Below are 22,365 nucleotides of genomic sequence, written 5' to 3'. Positions count from 1 at the left end.
CGTGACACCCTTCCTGCTGCAATGGCGTGATGGGATTCACTCCAGGGTTAATTTCTTGTGAATTCTGAACATATAAATGTGGCCTTGTTTATTTGACGCGGTGCTCGTTGATCTGAACGCAGCCTTCAAAATCCTGCATGCAGCTGAAATAAAGACATAAAAAACATCAAATACTGAATGGAAATGGAAATGGAATGGAAATCTGCCCAAGAAGACGGCAACAATGAGTGCCCATTACTGAACCAGATACAGGGTAACCCAAACGGGGCTGTACGTGGGCAATAATACGGGCAATAATGGAGGATAGACGGAGTGAGGGAGGAGGCGGCTGTGCTGATTGACAGGCACTGTAAACATAATAAAGCAGAAATCAAAACTCAATCGACCATGGGGGGCGTGAGGCGGTACGTTCGCTCCCTGGGGCTCTTCCAAGCTCTGCAAAAGTCGCTCCATCAGCGAAACATCATTCCTCATCAGAATTTAGGTCCGGATGCGTCCAGCACGCTGCGCTGCCCGGCTCATAGATCACCCGTCAATGAAGGGAGGCAAAGAGCAACCCGACACAAAAGGAGGAGGCGGCTTCTGCCTTGATCACAATGGCGCCGGTCGCTCTGTTGAACACAAAGGCGGCGTTGGTTTTAATTAAAAGTTGCCCCTGCTGAACAATAAGCAGGATATTGCCCAGGTAGTCATCTTTTGTGGACGGGGTCTCACACGAGGACGACTGAAGCGGTGTCGGGTGAACCCCCCCCCCCCCCCCCCGAGAGCAAACAGGTGTTTGGACAACGTTATCGTCATTGCTCATTTACCAATGATTAGTCATGCAACGGACCAAAAAGAGGCACAATGCTGAAGGGGAGGGGCCTGCAAGACAAATGGGATGTCGAAGCTTTCAGCTCAATAACGGATCAATGGCGTTTCTGTGGCATGAGGGATGCGTGCGTGGCTTCCGTGCACAATGCGTTCAGGCTTTGCTTCGGTTGGTGTCAGATGACGGTATTGATTGATTTCTTAAAGGTAGTTCCTCCTCAGTTGTCGATGGATTCCTGTTTGTACGTTTTTGTAGATAAAGTTAATAAATTATATCCGCCCTGTACGGTTCTGGTGACCCTCCAGGGCCCCGAGAGGAGCATCTCGGACTTCATTTCCCGTGTGCCCTTCCATGACACGGCACCGGTGTGCTCATCCTGTCCCCCTCATGAGGCAGTGTCTTCCCAGCTGGCAGGCGTTTGCCTTGATGCCTGTGTGCGAGGCTGGTTGCGTGTTGAACGCTGAAGTGTCTCAAAGCCAGCGTTTTGTGTGAAATAACAAAAGGGATGCCGCTTCAGAGATATTTTCGGGACAAATCTAAAAATGTGTTGCAGGAAAGGTTTGCAGGAGCTTCTTTGTTGGAAAGCTTGCTTTCTTTTTTTGTCCTTTCCTGCCAGATCTTCGTGCTCTGCCAGCGTTGCCATTGGCTCCTGAATTCGCACGCTCTGTCATCACACACTTGAAGCGCGTTGCCCCAATGGGAATATGATCAAAGCCGACACCTGCCATGCTTCCCTGTCCTGCAGGGCTTTTGCATCTGGCTGTCATGCATTCACATTTGCCCTTGTCACTGCAGCTGTGTAGAAGTCGAATTGAAAATCAAGCCCCACCGCCTGACCGAAACGTCAAGTCTCTTTGGAGCGAGTCTGAAATGTACGATATTAAAGAGGGCTTTGAGTTGCCACCGTGAAACTCCACTACGCTATAATCCCAAAGGTGACCTTTTACTGTGACAAGAAATAAAAGGGATGATTGAGAACGGCAAACAACTGGACAACAGCTCGGCTTCACCGTTGGGTCATTGCACCTAAAAAGGAATGGCTGAATCATAAAGTGTAACCTTCATAATGAGCTCTAAACCATGAACGACTCCCACTAGAATATTAACTTGGCTTTAAATAATGGTCACGTTAATCCACCCAGGATTTTACGTCTGTTTGGTCCTTCAATCGTAGGACAACTCTGATATTGGGTGGGGGACGGCGGTGGAGACACGTCCTCCGTAGCAGCAAGGAATCTCTTTACATGCCATAAATCAAAAAAAAAGAAAACAAAGCTAACGTGTAGCTTGCTGCGTCACGTCAAAAACAAAAGCTGCGGAGCAGAATTGTTGAATGTGCTTGATGAAACTTGTTCTCAACACGGGGGGGGGGGGGCTGGTTTTAAATGTCCTGAGCTGTTTCTAAGTCCACCTCTGAGTTTCAAATGCCTGGCTGTAACACGTCGACCTGTTGAGATGCTATCACATTAAGCGACACACATTTGTGTCTTTGCACGAAGTGGGCGATAAAAACATACCTTTTTATTACACAACAGTGTAAAGACAGGTTTGACTGCCAGGATGATCTCATGTGCTACAAGCCTGGGCCTGAGTCTGAGCCCATGAGGCAGTTTCAGTCGCACACGGCGGCTTCTTCTTATGTCTAAACAGCAAACTCAAATACAGAAAGTGTTATCCGTCAGGCCTTCATGGACAGATATTACGCATGCTGGGTGTAAATGGCATCCAAAGCCTTGCCTCATGTCCCCAGCGTATCCCAATTACAAGTTGAAACTTGACTGTTGCTGATGGAAAAATTCAAAACTCGAACCATGCAAAAGTGATTTTTACAAGAAGGAAACATGACATGAGATCAGTTCATCTCTGAGAGCTTTGATGCTCTATGATTTAGCACCTCATGCTAACAATTACTGCGTGAGAAGCGATTCCTAGCATGAAAAAAGTACCAGATCTGATCTGACCTCCTTTCCACTCTGGGGAAAGAACTCCGTCCTCTTCCTTCTCTGTCCATGAACTTTGCTGTTATTTCCCGGGAAAAGCTGAGGATGATGAAAAAGACTCCAGAAGACGAGGGCCACTGCTGGCCAATCGCATCCAATCCACCGACCGAGAAGCAGCACGGTGTGACGTCATTCCCCGGACAAGTGGGAGGTTGTCTCATAAATACTCCAAACCCAGGCCAATCATTTAGGGGAATTAAAATGTTCCCCTTTTGGGTCTCAGGACATTTGATCTTTTTTGTCTGACAGTCGCACTGGGTGCACATTCTTGTTAATGAAAAGGACCCTTGGCACGATCGGTAGAGTCCTTTGGCAGTTAGAGGGCAATGAGTCCGGCTAAAGTGGCCATCGTACCTCGGGGCCAGTCTTTGGTGAACCTGTCTGACCCGAGGGGAATGCTGGAGCACTTGGTTGCTGCTGGGAATAATGAAAGTGTCCCACAGCACAGAGGTGCAGGCAGTGAGTCCATTCATCTTCCGTGTGGGACACTTCAGCGCCCAATGCATCAACGGGCCCGTTGGGGTCCAGAGAACACATGGCATTAGATACGTCTTTACGTTTTGGATCGAACGGACAGAATTCCACATTCATGTGGACACATGTCATTGGTTGGTCACGTGAGTTGCTGGAGCCTATCCCAGCTTGCTATGGGCGAGAGGCGGGGCACACCCCGACTGCGTCGCCAGCACGTCGCGGGGCCACACAGACAGACGACCAATAACACACTTGTACACTGTGAGCCATTTAGAGCAACCAAGTCACCTAAAGTGCGTGTTTTTGGAGGTGGGAGGAACCCGGAGAGATGGGATTGGAATCCGGTACCTTCCTGCTGCGAGGCAACAACGCTAACCACTACGCCACTTTGCCACCTTGGTCTACTGTTATTTCCCATACCGGTGAAGTATGAGCTGTAATATGGCTTTGATTAAATATTTGCTGACTCGTGTAGCGCTGGCCTGTAGACTCAAATCACAGAACGCATAGTCTTTGAAGTCTTAAAAGTCTTCAAAGACTTGAGAGTCTCCATTCCTGGTCGGAAGGCCTGTTCCTGACAGGAGTTCTAAGTGGTGCAAAGCTGGATTGATCCGGTCCAGTTCCCCGATCATCGCTCCTGTAGAGCCCGCTGGACGTCTCGGCACACACGGCTGTGGGCGGGTCCTCGAGCCTAGGCGGATCTGCACTGGGGATGTTCCCATATTTCAGGAGAGATTCTCATTGTGGCATCTTGGGGACTGCGTGTTCCTTTTGATGAAGATGAAGATGATTTACAGTGACAGCCGATGTGCTAAGCGAGCAGGCTGCAGAACCTTTGAGCCTTTGAGCAACAAAACATCCCCGGTTTGGCTTCCTTCCTGAAACGCAAGCAAAGATTGCGACCTTGACGGAGAAAGTAACCGACAAGCAGCTGCCGAATACATTGATGCTAATTGTGCATATTGTTAGTCATTATGCAAACTGTTATGTAAAACTCATTCTTTTTGGCAGAGCAAGGTTCATCAGAAGACGCTCTGCTTTCAGAAAATGCTTCAGAGAGTCTCTTCCTTAGTTTCTGGTCTGGAGCTGCATAATTAACAACCAGGAAGTAACAGAATCTGGATGCAGCCTTTTGCACATGCATTCATCCCACAGCCAGCTGAGTGTGAAATGAACTCTGCCTTATTGCAGGTGTCTGGTCAAGCCCCCACAAATCCCGGTTCAAATACTCAGACTGTGTATTACGTTTTCTGCAGACCAGTGGGAGGCATGGAATTTCAGCGATACAATAGCTGCTGTGTCTTTTCTCGACAGATGGAGGAAACGTATACGGTGTGTAGGATCCCACTCGGTGCTGGTGGAGTAGCGTCGGACCAGCTACGCCTCCTTTCTTGTTGTTGGCTGTCGCATGCAGGACGATGGCGGTGAAAATAGGACAGATGTGTTTGAACGTTTGCCATCAGTCAGTTCCTCTGCGAGCGTCTCCCTACTTCTGAGTTTTTATTTTAGTTTGAATGATGCCAGACAAAACGCTAAGCCCGAATGCCTGCAACACAGCCCCGGGCGATTGGCTCGACATCTTAAAGGCTACAAACTGCAGCGGGGAAATCACTGGGATCCCAACGGCTTTTTAAAGTCATCTGAATTCTGCATCAGTGTTTGGAAACAACCAACAATCGCTAATGAACTTCATTGTGCTGCATGGGTTGGCTCTGCATGCAGGACTGCAAGTCGTGACGCATCACAAAGAAGGCGTAGCAATTCCCCGCCGTGGTGAACATCCGCAGCAGCCTGAGAGTCGGGCCCTGCGAGCGCCGACATATTTCCATCGCAGCCCGTCTCATCCTGACGCTTTGTCCTGCCGCAGTGACTGTTTCTGAGGCACAAGGCCTTCCCTCGGGCTGTCGGCGTCCGCCACAGATGCTATCTGTCACAAAGCCTCTCCAATACGTCCTCCCCCTCTGGGAAGATGATTCTTATCATTTAACTGGGCTGTGAAAGTCCCAGAATTCATGAAAGAATATGGAAATACACTCTGGAGTCCTCACCACTGGGGTGAAACGGTCTAAGGGTTGTTCATTTTTACTCGTCCTCCTTTCCTTCTATCTCCTCCCTTTTTGACCAGTAAGCTTGCACCTTGACAGGAACCCGTCCCCCCCAGTCGTCCAGCGTGAACCAGCTGGAAGCCCCGACCTGTGGAGGCTGTTCAAACCACATTCTATCACATGAACTAAAGGTTCAAAGAAAGTAACGTTTCCCATTAGCATTATGCGGCACTTCTGCGGCCTCAAAGGCTTTGTTTAGGAAAAGATCAGTGGACTTTGATGCGTTCACACGGGATTAAAAACCACCAGTTTGCATCCTGAACGCTCAAAAACTTCTGTCTCGGGATGAGATTCACACAAGAATGTCCCAAAATGTCAGGATTTGATGCGCTAAGAATGAAACTGATTGTGACGTAACGTGCTTCTGCTGCTTTTTTATTTGTTGTGCTTCTATTTGGGCAAATAAGAATAAGATGAAGTTTGAATTTTCACATAAAACATATTTTTTAAGGAATTCATGCTCTAAACAAACTTGAAGCTTGGCGTCTCACCTGCAAGAGGGCGTGGCTGATATTTTAGAATGAGACAAAATAAGCACCTCGTTCTGCAGCAGAAAATGTATATATATATATATATATATATATATAAATAAATATATATATATATATATATATATATACAGCAGCATTCGTTGTCGCTGCTGCGATGACGGCTACTTCTGCGCTAGGTGATAAATGCGGTGAAGCATCTGGATTACTTGAGTACCTAAACGACTGACAAAGGAGCTTAATGGCTTTGTGGCTTTCCCTGGAACCGCTATTGAAAGTTGTGAAACAGTATTATTGTGAAAGGCGCAGCAAGGATGCCGTAAATACACCTTAAAATGCGTCGCGGTTGTGGTTTTTCAATAGTTGCTTACAAAGCAATTTCACTTGTACCGATTATATTTGAAATTGTTTTGTTCCTTCCAATACAACTTAAGTACCGCTTCCAATTTGCATAAACACAACATGCATAAATATGATGTCATGTTGTGCAAATGAATTGGCATGCTCCATATTAGGAGTTCTTTATCGGGGTTAAGTAGCTGTGGAGGTCGACCAGACACAACCCCTCCCCTAATGTTCCCGATGGGAGTTAAATTTAAATTTACACTAATGCTGTACAAAGCCACTTGGCCCCCGGCGGCAGGCGCGTACAAATACAGCGTGAGGGCAGACTTCATCTGGAAGTGATAGACCAGTAAACTCGAGCCACGAGCGGCTTTACGTACTGCCGAGTCGTTCTACCGATGCACAAGCATGCGGTTCTCAAGCTGCAGGGGGCAGTTAGACTGAGCTCCGACTCAGCTGGTGCAACTTCGGTCCAGGGACACGCATGGGCTTGAACCCCACGTGACTGCATCATGGGTGGTGCAATACACCACAAACCAACGTGTACATTTCTGTCTCGTAAAAGCCCTTTATTTACCTTACTGTATTTGGTTACGTTGTACTTGTATACTGTATGTGTAATGACAATAAAGCTGAACCTTACCTATTTGTTGTAATGGCGGCATTGCTTATCTTTATCTATTGGTGACCCCCCCCCTCATGTTTAGTACTGCAGCAGGGCTATTTAAAGCCCATGCATCAATGCAAGTTATTTTTTTATTTCTATTGTATTGTAAGGACCTCCAAGAGGAGGAGCTCAATAGAAACGCTCCAGAGCTTTACCAGTTGTATCAGAATGATCGAATACAGGCAGGGGACTTCCGAAGGTTCGTCAATTTTCCTTTCAAAATAAAATACCTGCGATCATAATAAATAAATAAATACATACAATCAAAGAATAACCTAATGAATGCATGAACTAGTTCTTCCACGGCTCCGTGTGAAGTTTTCGTGCTTCAGTAACGACTTTATCTACTATGGGAGGCAGAAAAACAGAAACATTCCAAGTCTGATTTTATTCTGAAAGGCCCAACCGGACTTGCTTCTGTGCATTGCGCCTGCCTTGACGCAGCTTCCGGTCGGTGGAGTCCACCTCTCCAGCATGCAAAGAGCGGCGCAGCGCTCCCGCCTCGCAGATTGGTTCACACGCAGAGCGCGCGCCGCTGCGCTTCAATCATTCCGCGCGGGCTGGAGGAACGGACACGTTTATCTCGTGACGCGGTTCGTGCGCGCATCATCCCGGCACCGGAGTGGAGCCTCACGCGAGCCCGTCACGCCACGGAGTAATTCGCGGCTCGTGCGTGACAGGCAGCCCCATCGGAGTGTGAAGTTTGGAGGGGGGGGGGGGGGGAGGTTCGCCCCCTCTTCCACGCGTCCACTGATGGACTGCGTGGACTGACACGCGGAGCGACATGCACTTTGAATCGGTAAGATCACATCACATGCGTGCGTGTTTCTCCAGAAGTACTTTGTGTGCTTTTAATGGATGCTTGAAGTACTTTGTGTATTTTTAATGCATGCTTGAAGTACTTTGTGCATTTTTAATGGATGGACACCAGGTCGACCTTTAAGACCGTGTTGCGCTCTTACAGCCCAGGTGTCCATCAAGGACAGGTGACCCCCCCCCCCCCCCCTTTCACGCGGCTCCTCCATCACCTCGCGTGCACTTGGCTCTCTGCCACGCGCATTTACGACAGTCCGAACTGCTGCGCTGCCCGTAAACATGTAATAGATGTGTAATATGTGTGTAATAGGTGTATAATGTGTGTAATAGGTGTGTACCGTGTGTGTGTGTGTACTAGGTGTGTTTACCGTGTGTGTACTGTGTGTACTGTGTGTGTACTATGTAGTTTTAAGTCTGAGCAGGCTGCACAAACCTTTTCTCTCTGGACTCTAGCCGTGTGATTTATGCAGGTAATTAGTGGCAGGTGTGTCACAGAAACTGCGTCACGCCTTTGGGCAGACCCCCAGCCAATCAGGAAGGAGGACCTTGTAGAAGTGCATCTTTGTACATTACGTTTCTCGTAGACGTACAGTGCTATTTGCATTCAAGCAACGTTCTGCAAATCAAAACGTGTTCTCCCATCACGCGGGGGGGGCGGGGGGGGGTCATGTTTCGCCACACTGTGCACCAACTCACTTCTGCACGTTAGAAACTTTCCTCGTTTGTCGTTTCCTTTGTTTCCATGGTTACGCGTTTGTGCTGGATGAGGTTTTCTGGGATTTAACTCAAATATGTATTTAATCTCGGCACTGGAGAGGTCGATGTAAACGTTAAACTGTTTTATACTTTTGAGATATGAAATTAACGCCCTCTTCTTCTGTCCGCCCATCTTGACCTGCATGCTGGGTACTTTCTACCTGTTTCATTCGGCCATCACTCATAGTAAATGCAAATTAAGATGAATAATATAAGGTATATATAATATTAGCTGCATAATTACGTTTGGATGACTGTTTTATTATTTTTTTCACGCATAAAATTAAAGCTTTTAAAAGGACCGAAAGCTTCTGACCGTTGGCTGCAAAGCGCGGATCCCCCGCCCCCCATTGAAACAGTCAGTGCAAATCAGTCAGACCAGGGCCAGCGGTCTGCAGCCGGGACGGTGGGACGGTAGCAGACGGGGAACGCCTGCAGACACTGGACAGGAAGTCGACGGCGCCCCTCCCCCCCAGAGTATCGAATCAGTGAAAACGGGCTGCGACAGGAGGCAGGGGACTTGAGCTCTGTGCTGCCTCCTGATTGGGCGGCTGTCAGGATGATGGTGGTGGAGGGCCTCGAGCGGGACTGGAGCAGATCAGTGGGTGTATCGGTGGAGTCGGGGGGGGGGCATCACTCCCTACACAGAGGAAGAGGGACGAGTCCCACCGTAATTGGTGTCCGGGATGCCTGCAGGGCCAGAGCTGCTGTGTAATGGAGATGCGTCCAGGCTCAAGCAGTGGAGTGTGTTTGGGGGGGGGGGGGGGGGGGCTGTAATCCTGCATCCCGGCTCTCAGGCTGCTAACCCTGAAGCAGCAGGAAGCGGTGGGACGACCACGACTCTCGGTCACGCCGCTGCAGGCCTCGTGATGCAGCAAGGTGCATGTGGGTGTGGCCCGGTGTGGGTGTGGCTCTGTGTATTATCTCAGACGAGCGACCTTATATTTGAGGGGGCGGGGCTTCAGGCCAGTGGAGGCTGCTCAGAGCCAGCCGGGCTTCGGAGGCGATGGCTCCATCTTGTTTAAACGGTCGTTACACAGGAATACTCTCATTTGCTGTTGCTTCTAACGAGGGTTTGCTGCCTGTTTGTTAAGGGCTTGCTGCCTGTTCGTTGAGGGTTTGCTGCCTGTTTGTCGATGGTTTGCTGCCTGTTCGCCGAGGGTTTGCTGCCTGTTCGTTGAGGGTTTGCTCCCTGTTCGCCGAGGGTTTGCTCCCTGTTCGCCGAGGGTTTGCTGCCTGTTTGCCGAGGGTTTGCTGCCTGTTCGTTGAGGGTTTGCGGCCTGTTTGCCGAGGGTTTGCTGCCTGTTTGTTGAGGGCTTGCTGCCTGTTTGTTAAGGGCTTGCTGCCTGTTAAGGGTTTGCTGCCTGTTTGCAGAGGGTTTGCTGCCTGTTCGTTGAGGGTTTGCTGCCTGTTTGCCGAGGGTTTGCTGCCTGTTTGTTGAGGGCTTGCTGCCTGTTTGTTAAGGGCTTGCTGCCTGTTAAGGGTTTGCTGCCTGTTCGTTGAGGGTTTGCTGCCTGTTTGCCGAGGGTTTGCTGCCTGTTCGTTGAGGGTTTGCTGCCCCGTTTGCCGAGGGTTTGCTGCCTGTTTGCCGAGGGTTTGCTGCCTGTTCGTTGAGGGTTTGCTGCCTGTTTGCTGCCTGTTCGCCGAGGGTTTGCTGCCTGTTCGTCGAGGGTTTGCTGCCCTGTTTGCCGAGGGTTTGCTGCCTGTTCGTTGAGGGTTTGCTGCCTGTTCGTCGAGGGTTTGCTGCCTGTTCACCGAGGGTTTGCTGCCTGTTCGTCCTGCCTGTGTCTAAACGCTGCAGCTCCAGGTGAAACGCTCACTGAGCAGATTATTTAGGACGATGGACACCCTGCCGTCGTCTGAGACGCGACGCTCTTCTGCTGCTGCACGTCACGTGCGCTCGCCACACACACGTGTGATGTGGGCTGGAATGCATCCGTCCTTGTTGTTGTTTTTAGCTTCCGTGAGTCGGGTTTTAACGGCAGCTAGCAGAAACCAATGTCCAGTTCTTTAATTACGTGCTGTGGCCTTCCTACGAAATTGGTCTTGAAAGGTCTTCTTCAGTTCGTGTGTGTGTGTGTGTGTGTGTGCGCGCGTGCGTGCTTACAGGTCAACTCAAGCCTGTACCGAATCTTAAAATGTGCTGCAGATAATTTTTTTGATATTTTTTAAGAACGTCATTTGAAGTTTGAGCAGTCTTTGCCTCCGAGCTCTTAACCCCTTCATCCCTTGCTCCGTCTGTTTTGGCAACACATCAGTAACCATGACAACAACGTTATTGGGCACCTTGCCTGTGCTGCAAATCAACCGTCCTCATCATGTAGGAAGACGTGTCCAGGCGAGACATCTGGTAACCAGCTGATCCTGGCGAGGATCTATTGTGTGTAACTGGTTACATCGCTAGTTACTCATTACTCATCTGTGTACTGGTACTATTTGATATAGTTATACGGATTAAACAGAGACAGTCTGAGCCGTGACTCGCTATCAGACGTGCAACTTGCCTCTGCATGTTTCCAGAAGAGCAAACCGGAGCCGAAGGGTTCACGTGACGTCTGCGCAGACGGGCTGTCTATGCAGACGGGCTGTCTGTGCAGATGGGCTGTCTGCGCAGACAGCCCGTCTGTTGTTATTGACCGGTAAACATGGAGCTTCCAGGCATGTGGGCGATGCGCCAGCGTGTCAAACACGACTTCTACGACTCCGACCGGGATCCTCGGACATCAGGGAATTCCGTAACCCGAGAGCTGCAGGTCGGCGAGCAGCAAGGAGCACCTGCAGAGGAAGCGAGGTGTCTGACGGAGTTGAAACACAACGCGGAGGGGCGGAGTCAGGCGAGGGACTATCGGTCGGATGCCGCGGGATGAAAAGCCTTTCGGGTCGCCTCATGGCGCCCGCCTGCTGGGCTATTTGTGGCTGCAGCGTGACGAGGACAGAACACGACGGCATCGGTGTTCCTGTTGTCCAAAAATAACGTCCCGAGCTGTCAGCCGGGCGAAGCGGGCGCCGCTCGCGGTGCTCCGACAGGCCCCCGCCAGGCCCCCGCCAGGCCCCCCGTCAGGCCCCCGTGAGGCCCCCCGTCCGGCCCCCCGTCCGGCCCCCGTCAGGCCCCCGTCCGGCCCCCGTCAGGCCCCCGCCAGGCCCCCGCCAGGCCCCCGTCAGGCCCCCCGTCAGGCCCCCGTCAGGCAGCGTACCTGCGTCAGGTGACTGCAGCACGTTTGTCACTGATGAACTCATGAGGGGAGAAGTTTGCCTCCGTTGACGTTTTTGGATTTCCCTGCTAATATCAGGTTCTATTTCTGGAGCTGTGTGCCCCCCCCCCCCCCCACACACACAAACACACACACACACACAGCGAGTGTTTCCCACTTTGCCACACACACTAAATCACTTTGGCACCAATGGCATGTTTTGATTGAGGCCCCCCCACTCTACCCCCCCCATATATTTAGCCGATGCTCCCCTGATGCCTACCTCACGCAGGTGTGGTGATGTCATCCTTCTCCGGAGTCAGAGCACCGTTTTGTCTCATCGGTTCCCCGAGGCGTTTCTCAGCTTGCGGGTTCTCGTGCCCTGAGTTTGGCTCGACAGGCACCGTGACATTTCATGCTAATTAGCATGCCCTGTACCTTCGTGATGTCACGTCTTGGACTGCGCTGTACTGGAACATATCATTTATAGACGCCACTAATGAAGTGTGGGCACGCTCTTTGTGGCTCTGTGATTGGCCGGAGTCCACGGCGTCTGGAGAGAGGCTCAAGCACATTCCCCTCCCCCGCCCGACGGTGCTTTCCTTCTCGCTCGACTCGTTTCGTCTCGCAGGGCTTCAGTCGATCGCTAATCGAATCGTCTTAGTGGCGAGCGCTTCCCATTTTGAGTTTGAAGAAGGCTCAGAGGAAGACGAGCGTTTCATCTCTGCTGGCCGTCACGCCGGCTTCCGTGCAACGCTGATTACCTGAAGCGTGTTTGAAGTCCAGGCGTGAGGGCATCACCCAGTGGGCGGGGTCACTACCGAGGGGACGACCTCCGCGTCCTCATGTGGAATGCTGCAGCATCACCCAGTGGGCGGGGTCACTACTGAGGGGACGACATCCGCGTCCTCATGTGGAATGCTGCAGCATCACCCAGTGGGCGGGGTCACTACCGAGGGGACGACCTCCGCGTCCTCATGTGGAATGCTGCAGCAACACCCAGTGGGCGGGGTCACTACCGAGGGGACGACCTGATGATGATGAATATATTTATTAGATAGAATGTTAGAGTACAAGTACAGTCACACAGTAGCATGTATTACAGTACAAATAACGTCAAACATCCTGTCTAAGAGGAGCATTTCAAAAAAGCCCTTGCGGGCTTGTTTCCGTTGAAAGTCCTAAAAAGTCGGGGTCACTACCGAGGGGACGACCTCCGCGTCCTCATGTGGAATGCTGCAGCATCACTCAGTGGGCGGGGTCACTACCGAGGGGACGACCTCCGCGCCCTCATGTGGAATGCTGCAGCATCACTCAGTGGGCGGGGTCACTACCGAGGGGACGACCTCCGCGTCCTCATGTGGAATGCTGCAGCATCACTCAGTGGGCGGGGTCACTACCGAGGGGACGACCTCCGCGTCCTCATGTGGAATGCTGCAGCATCACCCAGTGGGCGGGGTCACTACCGAGGGGATGACCTCCGCGTCCTCATGTGGAATGCTGCAGCATCACTCAGTGGGCGGGGTCACTATAGGGGATGACCTCCGCGCCCTCATGTGGAATGCTGCAGCATCACCCAGTGGGCGGGGTCACTACCGAGGCCGGACCCTCCAGTGTTGCCTTCATGTCGGAATTCTGGGAAACGCCCCCTAAAGTTGAATAACTGGGAATTTATTATGATGCCCGAGTTTCCGATGAGACGACCTTCGGCCTTTCAAAATGGCGGAGGATGTGAACAGTATTAATCATGCTAATTTATTGATCATAATAATTCTTGATGCTGTAGCCGATGGATTAACGGGTCTCAAACCGTTGTAGCCACGCAACACACCGAAATGTCCTTGTTGCTACGGCAACAAAAACACCTGAACAGGACGCACTCGCAATTACCAATAGCCAGTAGTGACGTTCACCTTTCCCAGGACACTTGAAGGCAGCATAAACAACAGGGTAATAAAGGTATAATTACAGCTTAATAAAGGTATAATTTCAGAGCTTTCAGGCTGAAGGTCGCCGTGGGACGATTCATAGCTTTAACTTTAACAGCGGCCCTGGAATCCCATTGGTTGTGGCTGAGCTGGACAGGTGTGTCATCAGACAGGTAGATTTGGCCGTTTGCTGCAGCTTTATTAAATATCAGGTCAAGCAGGTCCGGTTTCGGCCCCGCCCCTTCTGTAGACCTGTTTAATGGCTGCTGCGTGGGAACCGTGGCGCCGCCGCCGCCGGCGTTTCCATGAGCAGACGATGGGCCTGATTAATGCTGAGATTAATTTATTCAGATTCAACGTGCTGCTAATGTCATTTTATTGATCTTACTTTGCTTTTCTCCAGTTTGACCTCGAGTGACCTCGGCGGTGGTGACAGTAAATACATCAAATAGAATTCTGGTTGAACTTTGATCGTTGATTATTCTCATTATTATCAGTAGCCTGTCATTAGTTTATTGAAGGTTTTTTCTTCTACTGCTGAACAGCGCTGGCTCATGGGGGGGGGGTCTCTGTAACATAAAGGGTCGTCCACGTCAGACGTGGGCGGAGCTCCGTCCGTCCTCAGAGCTCCGTTTACGGCTGGATGACGAGTCGGAGGTTTTGAATCAACTAGCCTCGTCTTGTTCGTCTCTCTGAGGAGTTAACGGTGAATATCAGGCTGTCCCTGTTGGTGGGGGCGCCGCCGGCCCCCCCTGGGAGTGATCCTGCTTTGAGATTGAGACGGGATGTTGCGGCGCCCTCATCGTTAACGTTTCTATTGTGCGTCTGCTTGAAAGCGGCTTGCAGGGATCAGAGAGTGTGTTGTGTTGGGTTGGGTTGGGTTGGGTTGGTTTGGGGTTGTGTTGTGGGTTGGGTTGGATTGGGTTGGATTGTGTGTGGTTGGTTTGTGTTGTGTTGTGTTTTGTTGGGTTGTGTTGTGTTGGTTTGTGTTGTGTGGGGTTGTGTTGTGTTGTGTTGGATTGTGTTGTGTTGGGTTGGGTTGGATTGTGTGTGGTTGGGTTGTGTTGTGTGTGGTTGGGTTGGGTTGTGTTGTGTTGGGTTGGGTTTTGTTGTGTGTGGTTGGGGTTGGGTTGTGTTGTGTTGGATTGTGTTGTGTTGGGTTGGGTTGGATTGGGTTTTGTTGTGTGTGGTTGGGGTTGGGTTGTGTTGTGTTGTGTTGGATTGTGTTAGGTTGGGTTGTGTGTGGTTGGTTTGTGTTGTGTTGGGTTGTGTTGGATTGTGTTAGGTTGTGTTGTGTTGTGCTGGATTGTGTTAGGTTGGGTTGTGTGTGGTTGGTTTGTGTTGTGTTGTGTTGGTTTGTGTTAGGTTGTGTTGTGTTGGGTTGTGTTGTGTTGCTGCAGGTTAAACAGCAACACAACACAACGAGCAGCGTGAATGACACTGATGCACAGACATTCAGAGCTCATTGGTTGAACCTTGTCTGGTATTAAATGTGGACTTTAAATGGATTGAAATAATGACTCACAATAAAGAGGTGTGTGTGTTTGTGCGATCGCATAAAGGGCAGAGAAATCAGTCAATTGAGAGTCATTGCTTTAAATGAGTCACGGTAAAGCAGCGCCGCTCGCCCTTTGGAGGTATGCACGCGTTGGTGACGGCAGATTAATGTGGATTATTCTTATTCCCATTAGCCGAGGTTAAATCCTATTTCTCAAGTGCACTGACGGAGCGACGCTGGGGACAATGCAGATTAAATTAAAATGGCTGGTGAACGTTGCTGTTATTTAATCCTTTGAATGTAAAGGCGATGAATGAATGCTGCATGCAGGACACCCATACATGTGTGATGCTCAATCTCTGGGATTACAGATGAGTAGAATAATGAACTGTATCTATTTACTGTTCCACAGATAGTCCCCAGCAAAATGCTGCCCCGCCTCGTGTCCATCGCCTTGGTCCTCTCTGTGGCCCAGTCTCAGGACATCCGTCCCTCGCAGGCGTCGTCTTCGCTCACCGAGTCGTGTGTCTCCTTGTGCTCCTGTGAGGAAAAAGATGGCGCCCTTCATCTGGACTGCGAGCAGAGAAATATCAGCAAAATCTCCCAAGTGGAAATCCCAGCAGGCGTCGCCTTCCACCTGAACCTGTACAAAAACGATTTGGTGGAGCTCCGCGCTGGGGAAATGGACGGGCTTCAGAATGCCCTGTCACTGCACATCGGGGGCAACAGCATCCAGGAGCTGGAACCGGGCGTCTTCAGCACCCTGACGTCCCTGAAGAAGCTCCACATCAATAGCAACTACCTTGTGACTCTGAAAGAGGACACCTTCCAAGGCCTGGTCAACCTGGAGTTTCTCCAGGCTGACACTAACTTCATCCGGGTGGTCGAGCCAGGCGCCTTCAACAAGCTGATCCGCCTCAAAGTCCTGATCCTCAACGACAATGCCATCGAGTTCTTACCCAGCAACATCTTCCGCTTCGTGCCCCTCACCCACCTGGACCTGCGGGGCAACAAGCTTCAGACGTTGCCCTACGTCGGCTTTCTGGAGCACATCGGGAGGATCATGGAGCTTCTCCTGGAGGACAACGACTGGCTCTGCGACTGTGATGTTCTGCATCTAAAGATCTGGATGGAGAACATGAGGGCACAGTCAGCCATCGGGGACGTGGTGTGCAGCGCCCCCCAGCACCTGAAGGGGATCGCCCTAGCCAAGGTAAAGCGGGACGTCCTCTGCCCGTCCCACATAAACATTAACCTGGAGGAGCCGTCCAAGTCGCTGGACATGGTTGTTACCCCCTCCTCCAAAGTGGCTGCGTTTCCCGAGCTGATGAACACCAGAGATGGCGCCAGGGCCCCGACGCCGTCCCACGTTCCCGGCAGCCCGTGTGTGGAACACTGTTCCTGCCACACTCACCCGGTGGCCGGCTTTCTGATGCACTGTCAGGACAGAGGAATTCAAAAGGTGTCGGATATCGGCATGATTCAGCAAAGTCCCACGAAACTGGTGATGACAGGAAACATGATCCAGAAGCTCCTCAAGCACGACTTTGTCACCTACGATGGTTTGGAGTTGCTCAACTTGGCGAACAACAGGATCGATTACGTGGATAACGAAACCTTCCTCAGCTTGAGCAGCTTGAAGAAACTCTACTTGAACGGCAACCGAATCGAGAAACTGTTCTCCACGATATTTGTGGGGCTGCACAACCTTGAGTTCCTGTACCTGGAATACAACCTGATCAAAGAGATCGCCCCGGGAACCTTCAATCCGCTGCCCAACCTGAAGCTGCTGTCCTTAAACAACAACCTGCTCAGCTCTCTGCCGGCGCAGATCTTCCGCAACGTGCCCCTCAGCAAGTTGAACCTGAGAAAGAATCTCCTGGTGCACCTGCCGGTGAGCAATGTGCTGGACCAGCTGGACTCGCTGGGACAGATCTACCTGGAGGACAACCCGTGGGACTGCAGCTGTGACCTGCTCAGCCTGAAGCAGTGGGTGGAGAACCTCCCGAAGGGCACGGTGGTGGGGTCCATTCTGTGTCACAGCCCAAAGCAAGTGGTGCAGGCTGAGCTGAGGGGCCTCCGGCACGAGGTCCTCTGTCCCGGCTTGGGGACCTACTACCCTCTGTCCCCAGAGGAGGACAGTGGGACGACTCCAGGGGGGCCCGGCAGCGCCGGCCACGGCTTGTTCCGCTCGCTGACCGACACCGTCCCGCTCTCCGTGCTGATCCTGAGCATCCTCGTGCTCGTCCTCACCGTTGTGTTCTGCTCGGCCGGGTCGGTGGTGTTCGTGGTGCACCGGCGGCGGCGGCGGCGGGCGAAGGACAAAGCGGCGGAGGAGCAGCCCAGAGAAAACTCCAGCAGTCCCGTCCACCTGCACTACAGCATGTACGGGCAGAAAACGACCCACCACACGCTGACCCAAAGGGCGGGGGCCGCCACGCTGTACGAGGAGCGGTCCCACAGTCCCGTTGTGCAGATCTGCCGCAACCCCACCTACTGCTCCCAGCACAAGGAGCACGACGGCGACCTGGAGTACGGCCTGGAGGATCCCGGCACCAAGCAGCACTTGTGCCGGAGCATCATGGAGAAGGAGAACACGTCCCCCCTCACCGGGAACCCCGCCCCAAAGTTCAGGCCCGTGGCCGGAGAGCGCCACGCGGAGTTCCTCACGCTCGGCAACCCAAACGCTCTGTACAGGAACATTCTGGAGCGGGAGAAGGAGCTGCAGCAGCTGGGAATAACGGAGTACCTCCGGAAGAACATGGCCCAGCTTCAACCGGCTGGAGACATGCAGGTCCCGGGACATCAGCAAGAGCTCAAGCTGATGGAGACAATCATGTACTCGCGACCCCGCAAGGTCATGCTGGAGCAAACGAAGAACGAGTACTTTGAACTGAAGGCTAACCTGCATACGGAGCCCGACTACCTGGAGGTTCTGGAGCACCAAACTGCATTGAACTGAGCAGAACCAATATATATACACAGTCTATATGCTACGTTTGGAACCAAGTGCCTTGTGGCCCGTTTGCCCTTTGGTACCTCCCACAGTGTGACATCACTCTAAGTGTAACTGTAGCACAACAATAACGGCAGCCATGTTTGTTTCTGTGTTTGGCCACTGCCTCCGTCGGGTCTGAAACCCACTCAATCAGCTGTTTAGGACTGATTCAACTCTCATGAATTGATCCTCGCAGCGCACACACACACACACACACACATCCTCGGAGGATAAAGCAGATGCTTGGAAACAAACGAGTGGATCTCAACCATCACTTGACCCAGAATCGCTGCTTAATCAGGCCCTCCCGACTCGGGCTCTGACCCAATTACTCCCTCTGTCAACACACGGCGGAACCAGAACGCTGCACGGGTCCTGCATGGACCCGGTACGCTGCACTGGTCCTGCCGCCGGTCCTTGTGTCCCAGCAGGGACGCTCGTCTCCACTCAGCACTTAGAGGACACTATATGATAGAACCTTGTATAAACGCATTGCACTAATCAAATGCCATAAGATGGTGCATGACAATCAACGTCGTCCTGCTGAAACAGATGTGTGTGTGTGAATGTGTAGGTGTGTGTGTGTGTGAATGTGTAGGTGTGTGTGTGTGTGTATGTGTGTGTGTGCGTGGGTGTGAGTTTTAGTTTCTTCGTTTATGTCTGACAAATACAGAAAAGGCATGCAGGTAAACTGCTCCGTCCCCCTCGCTGTCATTGGCTGAGGGAACCACTGTCAGCTGATAAGAGGCGGGGCATATTCGCTTTGGCATGCCTAATTTGATTATTAGCAATGACCTACTGGACACGTCCAACATGAACACGTCCAACGTGGACGCGGCGAGGACTTCCGTGCACACTCCTGGAAACCCTTTGACCTTTGACATGCGTCATGGAAGCACACACACGCCGTAGCTTTTCTATCCATAGAGCCAATTATTTATTCTGTACATGTTGTATATACCTACGTTGCATTGTATCGTGTGTGTGTGTGTGTGTGTGTGTGTGTGCGTGCGCGCCTTCAGTGCTGTACAGAATATAAACAGAAGTTGTAACTGATGAACAGGAAATAAAGTTGCGATATTACACGTATTTGGATTTGACTGAATTCCTACTCTATTCCAGAATAGTTCTGGATCATTTAGAGTCCACTCTTCCTGAACGCGGCGTGGCATCGCTCGACCCCCGTTTGGTCACTTCCCTGCCCCCCCGTGATGCTGCTTCTGCTCCGGCTGCCACGCTGGACCTTCTGTCTTTCTCTCCACACACACGGCGTGAAGCGCTCGCAGGCATGCGGCACGGCAATACTCATTTAAATACATACCGGCATTAATCAATATTTATACATTAGTCTGCAGACACACCAAAGCAAACAGGATTCATGCACGCACACACACACGAGCACACACATGACCTCCTGCAGCCCCATCCTGTGAGACTCATAGAGCAAGATGCTGCTGCAAACGTGGAACATTAGCAAAGTGCAGAGCTGTTTTTGGACAGGCTCCTTACTTCAGGGGGGGTTAACAAATGGAATCACTTAAATTCATCTTGCCAAAGCCCCCCCAGGCCGGTGAATGTAAACGACGTCGAGCCCAAACCGGCGGGGAAGCAGCTCGTTGTGACGTAGCACTGGTGAAATCTACGGAACAGGAGGGACGTCGGATTCGCTTTGGAGACGGGATGAATAATGACACATCAGGACAATCGTCTACGTGTGTTCAGAACATTTGATCCAGTGGTGATTGTCGTCATGTTCTAATGCCATCTGAAGCAGCAGCTCTCCAGCCGTGCTGAGATAATTACGTCTGCTGTGGGAGGCCTAACGGTGACCCTCTGCTTTAGATCTACTCTGCTGCATACATTTACACAATAATGAAGAGGAAATGTGGCGCATTAGAGCCGAGGAGCTCTTGTGCCACAGAGCTGTGGGAAGCTCGCAATAATGACTGGATATTCATGCTAGGAAGCAACGCGGCCCTTAAACTTACTGCGTGAACGACGGCGCTAACTGCAGACTCGACGAGAGAACCTTTATCTAAGATAGGTTGTTTGCACAAACAAACAAAGCACACAAGCCGGATTCCCAGCTCTGACGTGTGCAGGAACCGGATGCATTTAAAGCCGCGTCTTCTGACCTGGAACTAACCCCCCCCCCCCCTCGCTCTCGGGGCACAGCGTGACGCAGCAGTGATGCTTTCTGTGTTGCTTCCTTTGCTGCGGGACCTAAAGTGGAGGCATCGCTCTCTGCACTGTTTAATATTTAGTCTTCATGAGCTGAAGAATCTATAACATCTCCCCCTGTTATTGTTTTATAAAACGCTCGATGCCCCAACCGCAAGTCATTAATATTCGTATCTGATAGCAACACAACAAAAGATCTCCTCTGGGCGACATTATCGATCCCGCAATCACGTCCAAGTGTTTCGCCAGGTTCTGCATCGTTAGCCGGAGTCGGTTATCGCCCCACAGACGCCGTTATTCAGGCAACGCATCGATCGTTTTGGGTTCGCTGCTCGCAGGATGGAAGAAATCTGTGATTCCAGTCCATGATCTCGAGCGAACGTTCATCTACATTAAATCATGTAAGCAGCAAAGCAATGGATAACGGCTGCATGACATCGCATCACGGGGGTTTGAGGCACAATGGGTTAATGCATTCAATAGTCCTGTCATTTATAGAAATAAACAGCCTTTATTGTCATTGCATAGTAAATACACAGCGAGATTCAGAGCGCTGTCAACACATGGACATCCGTTAAGATAAGGACTGTAGAAGGATCAAATAAAGATCCTCCAGTTTTACACAATATTTACTTTATAAGTCGATTTCTTCTCCGCTACAAAAAGTTCTGCTTGAGATTTTCTTCTCGGCCCATTGGTGCAGTGGATTGACCAATCATTTGTTCCTGTTTTAGTAACATGTTCCAACAGATCAATGGCCGACAGCAACGGCACAACATTTTCATTTCTGTGGATTCCAGTCTTGAAATTTTCCAGAGGAGGAAAAGACCAAACATGAAAATGCAATTTGACACGACGTACTGAGACGAAGACCAAAGGAAAGGGCTGAAAGTCCCCAGAACAGACACGAGTCGGTTCCTCAGTCCTGCAGAAACATGCGATGGCAGCTGAAAGTGTTTCTGATAATATTACAAGCCACTGATCCGTTTGGAACAGCGTCTGGCCCAGTCTTGGAACGCCGGACGGGATCATTGACGGCCTTTAAAGCCTCAAGAAGATGCAGACAGAAGCACGAGCCACTGAACGATGGCACAATTACATGTGTGTGGCGTGTCAACGTGGGAGCGAGCGCTGCAGCCAATCCCTACTCTCTCTCTGCAGTGCACGGCAGAAAAACATTCCGCCTTCCTGTGTTTGCCTCATCCGTCCTTTATCCCATCTCTCCGTTCCTTAAGTGCATCTAATCGTATAAATTAGGTGTAAAACTCAGTCTCAAAACGATGCTCTCAACACGAAAGCATCCGAGGAAGGGTCGCGTCAAAGAGCGACAGGAAACGGCGAAAGCGTTCTGCTTGATGCGTTTCCCGTGAGCTCGTTTTAATCTAAAGTAAAAGGTGATGTTTAGCATAAAAGCTCAGATAAGCCAGGGAGCGTGTCACTTCAGAAAAGTAAATGTCGGCAGTTTATGAATTACCTAATGCACATTCTGAGACCTCCTTCAGGGGGTGGTGGGGGGTGCTGCTTAGCAGGCAGGAGGACAGGTGTGTCGCAGGCAGGCTACCCAACTACACCGCCGACCCTGCGCCACCGTTCATGAGTCACCTGGGGCCGCCGGGATGTGCCACCACGTTGGCGTGTTAAAGCTGCGACGCTTTGCTTCAGGCAGCTTTCAACGTTAACCCCGGACCTGTTTCCTCCCCCATCAGCAGGTCCCCTCCCACGGAGGGCTCTGCTCTCTGGGTCTTAGCGACCCTCTCCTACTGTATTTACAGCTTAGGACGATCCCCTGGTGAAATCTTTAAGCCTCCCAACTGTCTTGTGTGGCTTTGCGAATCCTCTTATTTAGAATTATCTCAGTCCCCAATGTTTAGGATTTAAGAGAAAGAGATTGAGCTCATCATGCAGAAGCTGCAACCATCTATTGTAAGGTTAATATTACATTCCTGGACAATCCATTCGTTATTTTCCGACTCGCATGACGTGAAATGTTCATCACTCGGCGCTCCGGCAGGTCGCAGGATTAGCCTCTGCTTCGTTTCTTTGCAACTTCATGAGAGAACATCTGAGCACCCTCGGCCCGGGGCGTTGTGTGTTCCTGTTGTTGTAT

The 22,365-nt window shown here is 51.1% G+C and overlaps 1 protein-coding gene across 1 annotated transcript; it reads left to right on the top strand.

The window, feature by feature from the left end:
• The first annotated feature begins 7,465 nt into the window (after positions 1-7,465).
• On the top strand, positions 7,466-19,160 carry slitrk6 (SLIT and NTRK-like family, member 6). The gene is made up of 2 exons (XM_068756303.1): positions 7,466-7,689; positions 15,492-19,160. The coding sequence occupies exons 1-2, from the start codon at positions 7,675-7,677 to the stop codon at positions 18,039-18,041; spliced, it is 2,565 nt and encodes an 854-aa protein (XP_068612404.1). The 5' UTR covers positions 7,466-7,674; the 3' UTR covers positions 18,042-19,160.
• The last annotated feature ends 3,205 nt before the right edge of the window (positions 19,161-22,365 follow it).

Source organism: Brachionichthys hirsutus, chromosome 24 (genome assembly GCF_040956055.1).
Source record: "Brachionichthys hirsutus isolate HB-005 chromosome 24, CSIRO-AGI_Bhir_v1, whole genome shotgun sequence".
NCBI lineage: Eukaryota > Metazoa > Chordata > Actinopteri > Lophiiformes > Brachionichthyidae > Brachionichthys > Brachionichthys hirsutus.
The sequence above is the reverse complement of the archived record's forward strand: the minus strand, read 5'-3'. Positions and strand labels throughout refer to the sequence as shown.